This window comes from Zosterops lateralis, assembly GCF_965231275.1.
Source record: "Zosterops lateralis genome assembly, chromosome: 3".
NCBI classification, from domain to species: Eukaryota; Metazoa; Chordata; class Aves; order Passeriformes; family Zosteropidae; genus Zosterops; species Zosterops lateralis.
In genome coordinates, this window is record NC_139764.1 from 9,512,695 (window position 1) to 9,528,973 (window position 16,279).

Sequence of the window (16,279 nt, forward strand, 5' to 3'; positions counted from 1 at the left end):
GTCACTGCACACACAAGAATGAAAACCATATCCAGAAAGAAAAATTGGGACAAAACAACATCCCAAAGACACTTGTTAGGACTTCAGAATGGACTCAGGCCTTGGACATCTGGTTGTTCTGAGTTAGAAAGAAGCGGGGTGCAGAGTCCCTGTGGTTTTAGAGGAGTTCATGGGCACCTAAGAGCAGGCAGCCACATTTCAGCCTTTCCAGCCTTAGTGCCTGGAATTGCAGCCTTCTCCTCCACATCACAGTAAAACTTCCCAAGACCGACTCCTAAATATTGATAACAAAGACACACAAATATACATGAGAAGACAAAGCCAGGCTTTTCTTTTCCTGAAGCTGGCACTGCATATGAGACAAAGATTTTCCAATTCCACTCCAACTGAACAGATACACACATGCATTTTTTTTCCTAGTTTAGAAAAGGAAAAAGTATTTCTTTGGCTTTTGTTTCAAAAATGCTGTGACATTTTTCAGCAAAATGTTTCAATTAGGGGTTTATTGTTCTTTCTTTCTTTTTTTTTTTCCCAAGTAAGATGAATTTAGTATCTTGTTCCACAGTCTCAGCAGGAGAGTAAATCAGAATTTCTAGGAAACTCAGAAGTCTCAAGTGAAAATACCTGCGTACAAAGCAAAGATGTAAGATAAGGGACATAGAAGAAATAACATTTCCTTTGGGAGGAGAAGCTCTTGTATTCATGGCTTCCAGTTTGAACAGAAATGTCCTCCCTCAGAAATTCTGCATTGCTGGCAACCTGGAAGATGTAGCACAACTAAGAGAGTGAAATCCCTAGGACTTGATGACAACATTAAGGAATTACCGGGACCCTCCCACAGGAAACAAAAGTCAAAAAATGAAAAGGAAAGAGGCCAACAACACCTTTCAGTTAAAAACTCTCTGTAAGCCATTGCTTTACAGACAAAAATGACAAGGGAAGCAGTATCTTCTGGTGGCATATATTCCCATATTTCCTCTTCCTTGTGAGCTTGGCTAGGACATTTGTGTTGAGCCCAGTAACCCCACAGGAGGCTGAATAGCATTTACTGCAATGTCCAGACACAAGAGAGCCTTGAGCATCCCAAGTTAGCCCAGGATACTCTCCAACCATGGTACTCCAGGAGAGAGATTGCCAATATCTGACATTTGAAAGATTGCAAAACAATCTTTCCTGTGAGCAGCTACAAGTGAAGCTAACATAGAATAGAGGCAGAAAGGGAAGTCTCACTCAGGTTGAAGTTTGGAGGTTCCCTCTGTATACCTGCAGGCTCTCTGAAGCTGCTGTTTGGTTCCTGGGAGCCATGGATGTGGTGAGAAAAAATTTGGCATTAAACCCATGAAGCCCAAAAGGAGGTCTCTGGTTCTGCAGGGGTTCTGCACAGCCTGTGGCAAGGTATCCATTGCTGCAGGGAGCCAAGTTAAAGACCAGCTGCTGGTCTCACCATAGTATATACATCCAAAATAAATCTGCAGTGGTCTTACTCCTGGTGTATACCACCATAACAGAGAGGAAAAAAAAATTCTCCAATAACCTTAATCAGGAGAAAGACATCTAGAGCTAATCAAATAATCCTTTACAGAAGGCATGACCAGCCCTTCTCAGCCTGCAAAGCACTGAGCAAAATTTTCATGCCATGGGGAGCCACCAGATCCTGATCCCTGAGCCTGAATAATGTGTGGAGGAGGAGCTGGGAGGCAGAAAGTGAGAGCTGCCCATCCCTGAATTCTGCATCTCCCTCCCAACACCAGCTGTTGGACCACAGGGGTTCCTGCACAGGCCCACATCCACCAGGCAAGTTGGCCACCCCCAATCCAGCACTGGGCTGAATTTTCCCAGTCACACACATCGTCAAGCATCTCTAATTCAGTGGGAATTAGAGGCTTTAAGATCCGACTTCCATGATTCAGAAGCTTAAAATTTTGCGGGCCGTGGGTGCGCTTCCCTCACGTGGGACATCTGAAAGGCCAAGGCTTGCTCATCCTCAAAATTACACTTAGTGCTTGGATATCTTTCATGTCGCAGTGCAATTTCCAGGATGAATGCATGTGCTGCACCCCTTTATGGTAAGTGTGTTTTAATTTAGGCCTCGGTGATGTAAGACCCTGAAAAAGTGCATTTAAAATTGAAAAGGCAGCTGGTCCTTCAACACTAAAGGCACAGAGACGATACCACAAAACACCTTGTGAAGGGTGTGCCTTCTTCAAACACACCTTCATTAGAAAGATTAAAATTCAGAAGAGAGACAGCACATGTCTTACAGTCATTATTAAAAAAAACACCAAAACCAAAAAAGTCAGTGGAAGCATTATAACTACGAATCTAAGTTTAGTTCTTTATCCAAGTTGCATGTTGGCACAAGTGCAAAGGAAAGGGCTCTTGTTTAGGCAGCAAGTATTTGTAGGTGAAAACACTACTTTAAAGGGTGAAAAACGTGTTTCATCTGTAGAGGGTTATTTTTGAACTTGGAAATCAAGGCATAAAGGATTTTCCTAGGGCGGAAATGCACTTTTACTCAGGCCACACAAGGCAAACAACTACAACCATGTTCTGTTTGATGGGGCAGCATTTCATTTTAATCCATGATGATATAAACTATAAGAAGAGAATTAGCAGTGTGCTATTTAGGCTTGAAGCATTTAACTTTGCTCCAAAATTCTTCTAGGTTTGGAGTAATTCTGGTATGTCTCACAAATATATCAGAATTTATTTCTGTCCTTTTCAATGGTAAATTACAGAAGAATAGAGGGTCTCAGGTGATTTATTGTGACACATACAAACAAGCACAGGGAATTAAATTCGAGTGGATGTTGTCTTCCTGTCTTAAATGACTCCAAAATGCTCTTGAGTTCAAGTCCTCTTCCTGACACCCAGGTATCTTCTTGGGCTGTAGTTCCTTCTGCTGTAATGGAAGACCAACACTCTCCTCCACCCCTACAAAGGACTGTGAAGGATACAAATGAAAATTTGCATGTAAGATCAAACATGATTACAGATACTCTAACTAAATCAAAAGTCACAATATATAATTTATTATTTTTAAAATTTTTTTGAGATCTCTTGTTTCTCAGTGATTATCTCCACCCCAATCCTTGAAAAATCAATATAAGAAAATACAATGAAATGCCACTGTTAAAAGGTCAAAGCCACTTTTGGGGTAGTTGTGTGCAGCAAAGTTACTGCAAAGCTTCCACAGCTTCCTGCAATAGGAGAGGCTATGATCAAAGAAAGCTCTGGCTGTGATTTTGGTGATAGCTAAAGGGTAGTGGCACAAAGTCCTTACCACTGGTTGCATTTTTTAGAAAGCACAGGGCAACAGGCTCTAGTGACCTTTCTCAAAAGGTGCCTTGCTCATCCTGTTACTAGGGTAGGTCCATCTGCAGGGGGGATAGAATTGACCTTGCCACAGGAAGATGGAAGTCATCTCTGCTTTCTGCCCTCTCAGGATTTTAAAGCAGATAGCCATCCCTGTTTCTTTCAAGAAAACAAAGACTTATCCTGCTTTGCCTGCAAGCCAAAGAGAGGCCAAAATTTTAGACTGCCATCTCACAAGAGTTTGATCAAGTCTTGTGGGACAGCTTTCACATTTGTTACTTTCTTAGACTGAAAAACATCAAAAAGAAGACCCAAGTCTCTTTAGTGCTGAGCAGGAACCAATTTAAAGGAAGTGTTTCAGTGTCACAGCTTTCCAGAACATTTTATGTGGCAATAAATTAAATACTGGTAGTGTGGCAATGTCTTTGGCACAAGGAGAAGCAGTTATGTGCAAGGTATTGCATCCAGACCATGTGGTTACAGAGCAGTTCTTTCACCCGTCAATGAGCTTTGGACTACAACTCCCATTGTATAGAAGGAACAGATCAGGTGGGAGAGAAGAAGCAGAATGCAAAAAAAGAAGAGCCCAAACTCTGTGATATGTTTGATGAAGACAAAACCGATGGTATTAAAAAAAAAATACCATCATTCACCAAAATGTCATTTTCATAAGCTCTCCAGCTCTCTGTTAGTTGTTTGGGTTTTTTTTTTTTAATGGTGACAAAATGCAGAGATTCCTGCCCACACATGACCCTGAAGACATGCATAGTTCCAGCATACATGTGTGTTCTCCAGTACATGAAATCAGGAGGCAGGAATTTACCACGGTTCACTGAAGGTCCATAATGGCTATTTAAAATAAAATATCTCTTCTGGATCATCTGATCCTGCTGCCACTTCCTTTAGTGGGGCTGAATCAGGCAGTTTTCATCAGTGCCATGTAACTCCTCCCTTTCAAACCATCCCTCCAGCCATACTTTGTAAAGCTGCACTCAAATAATTATCATGTGTAAAAGTACGTGCAGGAGGGGATGAAATTCTCTTCCTAAACATAGCTTACAGCACATCCATTTAAGTGTAAATGCTGGGGTTTCTAGACTTGAAGAGAAAAACAGAATCAAAGGCAAATGTTTACCTGCCATGGATATGGAGGTTTCCTTCATAGTCTCTTCAACTTAAGTCAAGGTTAAGGAAGTGAAGCTTATTTTTCAGAATGTTGTCCATTTGCTATTTTCTAAATAATTCTTCTTGGTCATACAAAACCTTAAATTAACCCCCACTCCTACCCGCTTGCAATTTTAGCACGATGGCATTAACTGCAGGAGGAACAAAAAAAGCCCTTCAGCTGCCACTTCAGCACACCCCATATCTTGGATTGTTTTTACTTTCAGCTTTTAAGGTCAGAAGAGGCATCCAGCAATAACCAACCCTTTTTTTTTTTTTTTTTTTTTTTTTTTTCTCTCTAAGAGACTGGAGAGTCTTCTGTCTTAAACAAGGGAGTTTTGTGAGCAGGATCAAGCTTGTGCTTTTGGTCTTATAGGTGTGAAGCTCTCATAACCTGGGCTTGCATTTCTGGGCTTTGTTAAGCCTGGCAGAAAACACTGCTGGGGATGCAGCTGGGAATGGGCACCTGGAAGGCCTTGCAGTACCTGCAAATAGCAGCTTCTGCTAACAACCACACACAGAGCAGAGCTGTGAGTCTTCATTCCCTTCTAGATGGAGCTGGCATCCATGCTGGAGTATATTTTCAGTCCCCAAAGGTTTTTGTGTGGAGTGACTAATTATTTTTCCCCTTAGAACTGGGCAGGGAAGCATAATATGTGTGTGATTACCAGAACATAAAAGGAACATAGGATTATTTTCCATGGGAATCCTTGGGAACATCTTGGAAGGTGGCTGTCTAAGGAGGACCATTTTCTGCAGGACCATTAAATTCTCCTCCCAGCTTCTTCATCATGTGCTGCAACTTATCCCAAAGCTATTCAGTGGTGCATGGGGTTAACCATGAGCCTTCTTTAGCTCTAACTCTCCACCTCTGAGTCCTTCCAGGACACTCATAAGCCATGTGCTATATTTGCCTAGCTGGAGTTGTTATGAGGATGTTGACACAAGGGAAAATATCTGCCTGGAGAAGAGGGTGGTGGACTGGCACCCTTTGAAATTAAATATGGCCAAGCATCTGCAAAGAGCTGAGTGGGTCCGTGTCACTGAGCAGCCCTGAAGCCAAAGGCTGAGTAAATGAGGATACAGACAGGGTATATACAACTCATTTCCCCTGTGTACCATCCACCACCACACATCTGACCCAGCCATGTCAGCATTTCCATATTTCAAATGCTTAATTGAACTCCAGAAGCCTTTCCTGATTGATACCTGTGTGGGGGTTTCTCCCACAGCCAGGTCTAGACTGGGTAAACCTGCAATTAAAACCACTCAGACACTGAATAGGACCCTGTACTCACAGCAAGACACCGGGTGCCAAAAGGAGGTCAAGCCACAAAAACTGGTTTTGCCAAAGTAGTCACCCAACTGTTCATCATGTCACCTGTTTGAGGCTGATCAAAGAGCTTTGCCATAAAGGGGATGAGGATGTTCAGAGAGGATGGTCTCACAGCAGCTGTGAGAGAAAGGGAGGAACACCCAAGTGAAGTTTGCCTATCAGAAGTCAGCTTTCTGAAATACACTTAAAGGTTCAAACCTAACTCAAATAACCCCCAAGGAGGGGAGAAAAAGGTGTGCACAACTCCAGTGTTTTTCTGAGATCCATCCATTTTTGTGCTCCCTGAAGTAAAAGCAGATTATCTGGCATCTGTTTGTTCAGTTCCCATGAGGCCCTGGAAACAGCTGTATCAAAAATGCAGAAACCTCTCAAGGGTGGAAAGGCATCTCGAGACAAGAGCAGCCCTTCCCTCATGCCAAAAGTAGCCTGGCTTTAGGACTAATCCTGAGGTTGGAGTGACACTTGCAAAGTTTCTGCACACTTAATTTTCAATTTGATGGGCCAGGGCATGCTGAGTGGGGAAAGCACAGGAGCAAAGCACTGCTGCAGAACTGGCAGCAATAAGTGAAGGCTTTGTAGCAGTTTTTCCTTCCAAGCATTCAGCACACAAAGATGTGCACAAAAAGTTCAAGAAGCACCTGTGCATCCATCTCTTGTTGAGTCCATGCAAGGGACTTGACTCTAGTGGCTCTTCCAAAACCATCATCCTGCACCAGTACATGTAAAGAAATAACCCCCAACCAACTCTGCTGTCTCACCAAACCTGCTAATGCCAACCTCTCACCAGGTTGGAATCTGGGGGTGGGAAGGCTGAAGTGTTGAACTCAAGATTAGAGCATTTTCCTGCTATCTGCACCACAAACACAATGTGTCATGTGCCTGTGAGACTACAATTTAGGTCTGTTATCATCCCTTTATATCAAAAGGAAGTTATGCACACAAAGGAAACACCAAACCACCATGTCAGGGGGGCTATAAATCACTTACTGCTGAATATTAAGAGGGCAACAGAGTGCCCAGTAGGAAAGCAAGAGTTTCACCATCTCCCCATTGCAATAAACTTTGCTTTTATTTTGGGAGAGGATGAAGGAGAGCACGGAGTTTGAGGAACACAGCTACAAATGACACCAGATTTGTCCCACAGGCATGACTCATGCCTGACTGTGTGCACTGGTCAGTGCCTTCCCAGCCATCAGCACATTTGTTGCTGTTGCCCAAGTTGATCCCATGGTGTCCAGAAAACCCACACAGGCAACAGCGCAGAGATCGCCTCAATGTTGCTACTTGCTGTCCTAGTAAAATGCAGGTTTACCAAAACCAAAGAATGGAGAAGTGGGATAGTTGGCTCATCTGGCAGCAAGGGTCCTTTCTGCTTGCCTGCTCTGGTCTTACCAGCCTCTGAAAGGACATCCTGGGAAGAACTGAAAGAAGCTCTCCACATCCTCTTCCCCTGGCAGGTGCCCAAAAGCATCCTGACAATTCTCCAGACCACATGCTAAAGTCCCACTCCAGCTGAAAAAAACCCTCTGTATTTCCAAACTCTGTGACCTCCCAAAAAGTGTCAGCCCTGAAAGACTTCACTCTGAGTGCAAATGTTGCAGATTGTTTCTGTAGCTCTTAAATTCTGAGGAATTATGATGGGGGAAAACACAGATGTAATCATTGCTTTTAAAATATGATTGCTGCTCAAAAGAATTATTGGGGAGGGGGGTAATTGTCTGGAGGATGGCATGATTCAGGACTGCTGACTTCCACTCCTCACTCATTCAAAGTCACCAAGTGAGTCAGTGGAAAAATTATTGAATTCAGCACAGTCAACAGGGTACCAACATTCTTATTTAGGTTCCTAAATCAACAGTGTGGAAGATTTCAGCTCAAAGGCTGAAAGGTTTTACAAGTGAGAGTAAGTGAAGGTAGGAGGCTACACTGCAAGCCTGAAGTAAATGCCATCCTAAACTTTGACACTTCAAATTCCAGTGGTTCTCACCCTAAATAAGTGCTAGCTAAAGGTGTAACAGCACTTCAGGGAAGTTTATTCCAACCAAAGCAGAAACAAGGTGCTCTGCAACAACTAAAGTGTAACTCTGCAAAATAAATGTTCGTTTGGAATATAAAACACAGGACAGTCTTAGCAGGCAAATCGTTAGTATGCACGAGCTGCTGCCTTGAAGCTCTGCCACCAAAGGCTAATTAATTCTGGGTACCTTAACGATCGCATCGCAGGGAAGCGCTATTCTGTGTCTGAGCAGAAGCTCTGTATACAAACAACACAGAGCACAAACAGGAATCACACCTCTGAGAGAGAGCCTTTTCATTCAGAAAAGTCAGTCAGCTCAAGCATGCTGCTTACAAGAACTGGCACAATAACCTGAATATCAGAAAAATAAAATTCAATACTTCGATGGAAGTAATAGTAAAAGGGGTTGTGCAGTGAGTGAGAGAAATCATTAAGAGAATAAATCGCTTAGCAGCTTGCAAACTGGCAGGACAGTGAAAGCAGAGATCAAATAAGAGATCTTGCAAATCCACAGGAAATGACTCAAGAAGCTAGATCAAGTAAAACTTCAGCTTCCAAGCCTCAGACACATTTGCTTCTCACCATCGGGGTAAATATGCGCACACACAACATAAGCACATAAAAATACATCCAGATCACACAGACAAGCTCTCAAGTATTAATCAGACAGTGATTAATACCCAGTCCTCCTCAGAGGTATAACCATTATAATGGCCTTTTAATTACATGATTGTGCCCTGGGTTTTTCACATGGCTATAACTCTTCTCATGTTCTGCTCCTGTAGTAACCAACTGCTAAACGCCACTCTCCCCACTTCAGGCAACCATCGATGTTCCTGCTAATCGCAGAAATTTTTGGCATGAAGAATTTTGAGGATGGTAGAGGTCTGTGCAATCTCAGCATCCTTTGGGGGAAAGAAAAGACATAGGATGGATGGAAATGTGTCAAATCATCACATCTGGTCTCTTATTGTACAGCAGCTGAAGACGTTCCTGCCATTTCCTTGCCCCAACCGCTTACTCCTGCCCTGACACTTCCTTTTGCTGCCAGCTCAGCTTTGCCAAGATGTTTATCATGCCATTCTGCAAGCTGGATCCTTGAATAACTTTCCAAAAGAAAGAGGTATTGGGGGGTATTATTAGCTGGGACCATTTAGCACATCCAACAGTGTCACTCCTCAGCGGGGGATGCATTAGCACAGCCGAGGGGGTGACAAACTGTGCTTTGCAAAGGAATGGGTGGGAAAGGGGTGGGGGGATAGGCAGCATTGCCACCCAAAAGAGCACCCACAGTCTGCCAAAGGCAGGGCAGCAGGCTTGCACTCTCATACATTATCTGGTGTTATGGCCAAACCTCTAGCAGTGAGAGGAGCATTACTATACTATTGTGCCACAAAACTGCAGATTCTGGTACCACCTCCAAAGGACATGCTGCTTCTCCCTGAGGAGAAAGAAGACTTCAAAGCTTTCATCAGCTCTTGCCTCCATCTCATTACTAGCAGTCCACAGATTTCTCTCTGAGTTTCCACTTCTGCTCCTGGAAAGAAAATTTACAGCACTTAGAAATGGAAACCCAGCAGAGCAGAAACACAATTTCCACACCAAAATCTGAAGGCCCATTCAAGACTAAATCCCAGGGACTAGACTTGAAAGTTAAATCAGTATGTGACTCCCTTAGGAACTGCAGCCATATGGAGACTGAATATTCCAGTGCAATGAGAGCAGAGGGCACATCTCCCCACCAGCAGTGGGAAAGGGATGCTGCAGTGGAGGGGTGCAAGGTGATGTGCTTAGATGGTACAGACACATTTCTTCTCCCAGGATTGCTCGATCACAGAGGACCTGATGGAGGAATCAAAACCAAAACTCATGGCTAGTTACTCAACCTCATGGGCCAAACTATCTTTTCAATAGTCAGCTCTTGTGGACCAAGCAAGCCCTGAGGGCAGGTATCACGGTGTAGCTATGAGCACAACTCAAGTTGGTAGTTTACCTTTATGGCACTGTTGATTGTAGCAAAATACATTTGAACTGACCTATGAGAAAAGCTGTATGATGTCACCAGCATGCCAGCCTGTACCTCACAGCAATCCTGAATGTGGCTTCTAAGGGCAATTGGAGCTCTTGTAGAGGGCAGGGTGAGGTGGGAAGAACACAAGAGTGGTGATAAAACAGCACCTGAATCTCGGGAAGTGCTGCTGTGGGGACAACACTGGCTCTCTGGGCTTCTTCTACTGATCAGCTGCCAGACCACTCACTGGGCATTACAGTATGGAAAGGCTTCCTATGGGTTTCATCAGCCACAATGAGGAGCTGCACAGAGCCAGGCTGCCCTGGGCCGAACCAAACCAAGGTGAGCCAGGCTGGGCTGAACCCAGCCAGGCTGGGAGAAGTCAGGTCGAGGTGAGCCAAGACGTCCAGAGAAGGGCAACAAAGTTACTGAAGGCTCTGGAGCAGAAATCTCATGAGGAGTGTGGCTGAAGGATCTGGGGGTTTCTAGCCTGAGAAAAGGAGGCTCAGGGGTGACCTTATCACTCTCTACAACTCCCTGAAAGGAGCATGTGGCCAGGTTTGGGGCTGGCCTCCTCTCCAATCAGCCAGTGACAGGACGAGAGGACACACTCTTATGCTGTGCCAGGAGAAGTTAAGGTTGGACATCAGGTGAAATTTCTTCACAGAGAAGGTGCTGAAGCACTGGAATGGGCTGCCCGGGGAGGCGGCGGAGTCACCGTCCCCGGAGGTGTTTAAGGGAAGGCTGGACGTGGCACTCAGCGCCACGGCCTGACCGACACGGTGCTCGGTCACAGGCCGGACCCGATGATCTCAGAGATCTTTTCCGACCTGATCGATCCTGTGATTTTTTCTGAGCGCGGCCTGGCAGGGCTGAGCCGGGTCTTGCTGGGTCTGGTTGCGCAGGGCTGAGCGGGGGCCGGCTGGGGCTGCACCCTGAGCCGGGCCGGGCTGGGCCATGCCGGGCTGTGGGGCAGCAGCCGCAGCCGGGCGGGCCCCGCCGCTCGGGCCGTGCCGTGCCGTGCCGGGCCGTGCCGTGCCGGGCCGGGCCGGGCCGGGCCGTGCCGTGCCGTGCCGTGCCGGGCCGGGCCGGGCCGTGCCGGGCCAGCGGCGGGCGGGGCGCGGGGGCTGCGGCGGGGGGCGGCGCCGGCGGGCGGGGGCGGGGGCGGCGGGACCGCACCCCGGGCGCTGCGCTGCGCCGCGGGGGCTCGGGGGGCCGGGCCGGGGCGGCGCCACTGCCGGCCGCGTCTCCTCCTTCCCCGCCGCCGCCGCCGCTGCGGCTCCCTCCCTCCCTCTCCTCCTCCTCCCTTCCCTCCTCCCGCCCGGAGTCCGGCGCTGCCCTGCCCGCTTCCCGGCGGCCGCGGCAGCGCCGCCGCTTCCTGCCGGGGCTCCCCGCTCCCTCCCTCCCTCCCTCCCTCCCTGCCCGCTCCGCCGCCCCCCGCGGCGCCCCGCCATGGCGTGATCGCGGCCATGGGGCTGGCCCGGCGCCGCCGCCTGCCCCCGGGCGCTGCGCCGCTCCCCCGGGCCCGGACCCCGCGCCGCCGCCGCCGCCGCCGCGCCCCGCCGCGCCCCCGCGGCGCGCTGACCGCCGCCTCTCCTCCTCCTCCTCCGCCCCCGGCCGCCGCCGCCCGCCGCCCAGCGCGGCCCTAGTTCCCCCTTCTCCCCCCCCGCCGCCGCCCGCGCTCCCGCGCCGTCGGGCCCGGCGCGGCCGCCAGCCCCGGCCCGCCGCGGCGCGGCCTCCCTCGCCATGTGAAGCTCGGGAAGATGCGGAGGCGCAGCCCGGCCGCCCGCGGCGAGGGATGAGCCTAGACGGGGAGAAGATGACCGAGGAAGCCTACCCTGACGAGTGAGCGGGGGCCGGGGGCGGGCGGGCGAGGGGCACGGAACCGGGGGGGAGTCTTTGTTGCCCCGGCGGGAAGCGGTGCGGGTCGTGCCCCGCGCGCGGAGGACAGACGGACCGGCCGCGGGCGGACGGACGGACGGGGGGACGCGGACACGCGCGTTCGTGTGCGCGCCGCCCGCCCGCCCGCGCATCCGCCATTTCGCGCTCCCCCCGGGCCGCGCTCATTTGCATACGGCCCTTTCATTCATAAAAACCCCTGGGAGGGCGGCGCGGGCCCGGCGGGGTGCGGGGCCCCGGGGCACGGCAGGGAGGGGGCGCCGCCGCCGCTCCCCGCCCCGGCCGAGGGGCTCGGGCTGCGGGGCGGGGGCGGGAGCGGCGGGCAAGGCAAGGGAAGGGAAAGGGGGAGCGGTGCCCGCCCCTCAGCCCCGGGCCCGGGGGGGTCGGGCAGCGGAGCCGGGGCGGGCGGGGGGACACACGACGTCGCGGATCCCGCCCCGGGCCGGGCCGGCCGCCGCCGTTTTGTGAATAGGAGGGCGGCCGCCCCGCCGTCACATGACGCCGCATTCATAAAGCCGGTCACCGGCGGCCTCCCCATTCACCGCCACCCCCCGCCGCCTCCCCGCCGATAAACCCCGCCGAGGGGCCGCGCCGGGGCTTTTAAAATGCCCCACGGTGCGCTTTTTTCCCCTCCCCCGTTTTTTTAATGCTTTCTTCCCCAAAATCAAAACGTAAAGCTGCTGCGGCGGAATGGCAGGAAGGGCTCCTTCACGCCGCGCTGGCCCAGGGGCTGTTCCTGGCCATCTCCTTCGGGGTTTTGACAGGCAAGAGGAATGACTCACTGGCGTGCAGGACTGGGCCGCTGCCAAGCGCCATAGGATGTTACCCTGCTTTAAAACGACTCCTTGCAGGGCTTATAAAGCACCGTCGGAATTGTGCAACTTTTTGGCTCGCTTTTGAGGTCCGAAAAAAATTCGTAATTGGTGGCATGTGCCAGGCTTCGTCGTGGTGAACTTAGTTTTTGGGGCGATTTACTGGGGAAATGTGAGTGGTGAAGGAAATGGCTCCTGCCCCCAATGTGTGTGTTGAGAGGAATTGTTATTTTGGCAGCTCCTAATGAAGAGGCTATAAATACGTGTTTATATGTAGCTTCTAAAATCGTGGTTATTTTGAAGTTGGTGAGGTTCTTGCAACAAAAAAAAAAAAACAAGCAAGCAAAAAAACCCAAACAAACCATACCAAAAAAGAAGTAGTTGCATGCAGATTGGCGTGACCTAACAGGCTGGAAAAATGTGGCCAACTCATTTCCACTAAAAACCTGGTTCTTCATTTGGTTGGGTTTTTTTTTTGTTTTGTTTTGGTTTTTTTACTCCGTAAATTGGACAAGAGGAAGAGAAGTGGGTCCCAGTCTCTGGGTTTGAGAGCACGGGGCCAAACCTAATCCAATTCAGCGGACAAAAATCTGGCGCTCACCAGGCCTTCATCTTGAGGCAAGATATTGCTCCAAAACGTGTTTTCCTGCAGGCTCAGTGCAGAGGTGAGTGTTGGTGTTAAACACCAAGCACTTGCCTCTGATGGTTAGCTGGGGGATTATTTTTTTTTTTCCCTGACTGTAGGCTGCAGTTTGTTTTGGAGTGAATTCTTCTTGCACGTGCCGCAGCGCTGCCATGCTGACAGAGGCTTCACTAATGGTTTTCATGTGCATGGAAGCTCTTGGGTGATGCCACTCTCCTGGGGTCACCTGTCAAGCCAGCAGCACTGTGCCTTGGTCCCTTGGAGATGGGGAGTGCTGATGACCACAGGGCGCTGGTACCCAACCACATTCCCAGGCCACTGAAAGCTTTTTCATTAGAGATGTGTTGATTTTCAGGGTCAGCGATGCCTCATGGTCCTTTCCTCATTGCACATCCCAGGTGTCTCTCCTGGCTGGGAGCCTGGTGCGGGCCTTGGCTTTGTAGGGCACGGCGAGGTGTTTTAGGTAAGCCATGGCTTCCTCTGTAAGCTCCTCGCTTCCAGCCTTGCATTGATTGATAGCGCTGCTGAAGTAGGTGACTCATGGGTTGTTTTTTCATTTCAGTGGTGGGTGAAGTGATTTGATTTTTTTTTTTCCTCCAATATATATGGTGTTAAAAGAAATAAGGACAGGCTCTTCTGATAAGTTTTCTCAAGCTGTCAGAACAATGGTAGTATAGCACGCTATTTGCCCTAGATATCTGGCTTTAATTTGCATAGCTATTCTTGTTTCACTGAGTGCACTGTGAGCAAATGTTAACAGCCAGATTACAAAAAAAAAAGGACCACTGTCAGGATGCGTTTTAAAATAACTCTCTTCAAGTAAATAACAAGGGTTTCCCCCCCTTTTTTTTTTTTTGCCTTTTTTGGGGGTTGTTTTTGACAACAGCTGGATTAGACTTTGAGTTTTGAGGTAATTTATAAAACCGAGGAGGGAAACAAACAGGGCTTAGGATGCTGGAAACTCATCGGTGCCTTCAGAACTGCACCATTTATGATCGATACTTAGAGGTCAATTTGTCATTGCCAAGCGAGCAAAGCATATATATAAAGGCATCTCAGCCTTTATATTTCTGCTTCCCTCCTTGCCCCTCGCACATTTTGCAGGGTAGGAGCAGAATGAGGATGATGCCAGGTAATAAATCAGAGGCTCAAAGCTGCCGTGGGGGATTTGGGGCAGTGCTGCCCCCAAAAGATGGGCGACCCCTCTCCAAAACCATCCTGGACGGGCTGCCCGTGGGTTGTGAGGAGGAGAATGGAGCTGAACCCTTACAGCCATTCGGTTATGCCCGGAGGCTGCCGCCTGCTCGTTCCGATGCACGGTTCCAAGAAAGTCACAGGAAGTAATTAAATGGAAAAGGTCAGAGAACGAGGAAGTGTTGGTCCCGCAGCCTCTCGCTGCTTTGGGATGGAGCCGCGATGCCCTGGCTGGGCTGTGTCCCGGGGGTGTCCCCGCTGCTCCAAGGCATGCCTGATTTATTCCAGTGAGCTGGGAGCCGCTCCTGCCAAGTGTTTGCAAGAGAGACTGGTCCCCCGGAGGTTTTTAACCAGCTGGGTTAAGTGGCCTGTGTGTAGGTTGCTGTGGTGGTGTCCCGGACAGCAAAATGTGGCGTGAGATCACACTGATGTGTTTTCCCAGTCTATGGAAAGAAAATTAGGCTTTACTTGCTCTTGCTGGTTCTTTTACCAGTCCAAAATCTCACTTCCCTCCACCTCTGAGTGGTGTTTGTTCTGAATCAGTCAGTATTGCAGTTTGCCCTTTGTGCTAAAGAAAAAAATATATATCCCCCCCCCCTTCATTTCACTACATTTTTGCCCCATTCTGATGATTTTTCTGTAGGTATCAAAGCCAGCTCATTCAGCTAAATTATTTTGCTGCAAGTTTCAGCCAGGGAGGAAGGCATGGGACACACTGTGTGTTGTGACATTATCACTCGCAAATAGGACAGGAAATGAAGGATTGCCAAAATGTAACTGTTTATTTCTTGGCCTGAAAACATGCCTGTTTTAAATATGACATGTAAGTAGCTGCTTTGTTCGGTCTCTGGGAGAAGTTGTTGTTTATAAGGGAATAATAGATCTGTCAGATGAAGAAGAGGGGAAAGAAAGAAGGGATTTACCCTTTCTACTCTGTCTGCTTCTCTTTTGAAAATGCCTTGAAAAGAAGTTGTAGGTGGAAGATGTGTGGAGAGGGTGTTTGGTCAGACAACTGGAAGGGAAACGTATGGGAAGAGGGTTGCCACAAGCGGAAGGGAGCTGGATTTTTAATTTCTCAGCACATTGGACCATGCTATGGCCCTGTGCAGCCCATGGATAATAACCCAGATGCAGCACTGAAAAGGAGAAGCCAAACCAGCCTTTCTTTGGGCCACAAAGTGAGGACTTTTTGGTGCAGCTCTCCTCGAGGAGTGCAGTGGGATGGTGGGATGGTGTTGGAGTGCGGTGCAGATGCTGCACCAGCAGTGGAATCATCTTTGACCTGTTTTTGCAGCCTGTTTTTTATCTCACTGAGGCACACCCCGGAGCGTGGGTTAAAAGGTAGGTTTTATCTACCTGTTTAATTAAATCCTGAGGCTGCAAACAAAAGTGCGTTGTGTGGCAAGGCTGGCTCTTAACATGGGCTTGGTTTGCTGTTAGCCGGATTTAAACCACAAAATTGTTTCCTGTCGGCCACCAAATTGCAGGGAGATGATGGTAGTTGTCCTCCTTCTTCTGGACCAGGCTGGAAAATAGGAGCTCAGGAATGAGGCACAACTTGACTATTGGTTTCAATCTCTCCTTTTTCTTTCTTACATGCTCTGGCATGCTTGAGGAATTGATAAATTCAGTTTCCTTCCCTCCAGCAGAATGGACTTAGGAACTGCTCCCTACAACAAATTCATTGAAAAATGTGGCTTTTTTGTTTTCCTTTTTTTTTTTTTTACCTCTTTTTAATAGCACAAGGTGATCTTTCTTGCAAGAGCTGTGCAGGGGTGGAGAGGGCACAGAGATCAGTCAAACTAAGAGTACAGCTCTGGAGACTGTGTTTTTGATGTATGCCCTGTTTGCTAAGTGGAGCATTTGATTTTTTTGAGGACTTGGGCTT

At 48.7% G+C, this 16,279-nt stretch overlaps 1 protein-coding gene and 1 long non-coding RNA gene across 5 annotated transcripts in view; one reads left to right on the forward strand and one right to left on the reverse strand.

Annotated features, from left to right (window-relative positions):
* Positions 1-2,333: 2,333 nt before the first annotated feature.
* On the reverse strand, positions 2,334-11,712 carry LOC310907085. 4 transcript variants are annotated; one of them, XR_014589542.1, is made up of 4 exons: positions 11,681-11,712; positions 9,250-9,369; positions 2,782-2,944; positions 2,334-2,717 (listed from the first exon to the last, which is right to left on the reverse strand). It is a non-coding gene; the product is annotated as an uncharacterized lncRNA (long non-coding RNA). The 4 variants fall into 4 exon arrangements; XR_014589543.1 differs by lacking the exon at positions 11,681-11,712 and adding an exon at positions 9,869-10,652; XR_014589544.1 differs by lacking the exon at positions 11,681-11,712 and adding an exon at positions 9,826-10,652.
* SPRED2 (sprouty related EVH1 domain containing 2) overlaps positions 11,580-16,279 on the forward strand; it is a 57,818-nt gene continuing 53,118 nt past the window's right edge. Inside the window, exon 1 of the mRNA XM_083856949.1 lies at positions 11,580-11,688. Coding sequence (XP_083713075.1) covers positions 11,642-11,688 — 47 coding nt within the window. The 5' untranslated portion in view covers positions 11,580-11,641. The remainder of the gene's footprint in view (positions 11,689-16,279) is intronic.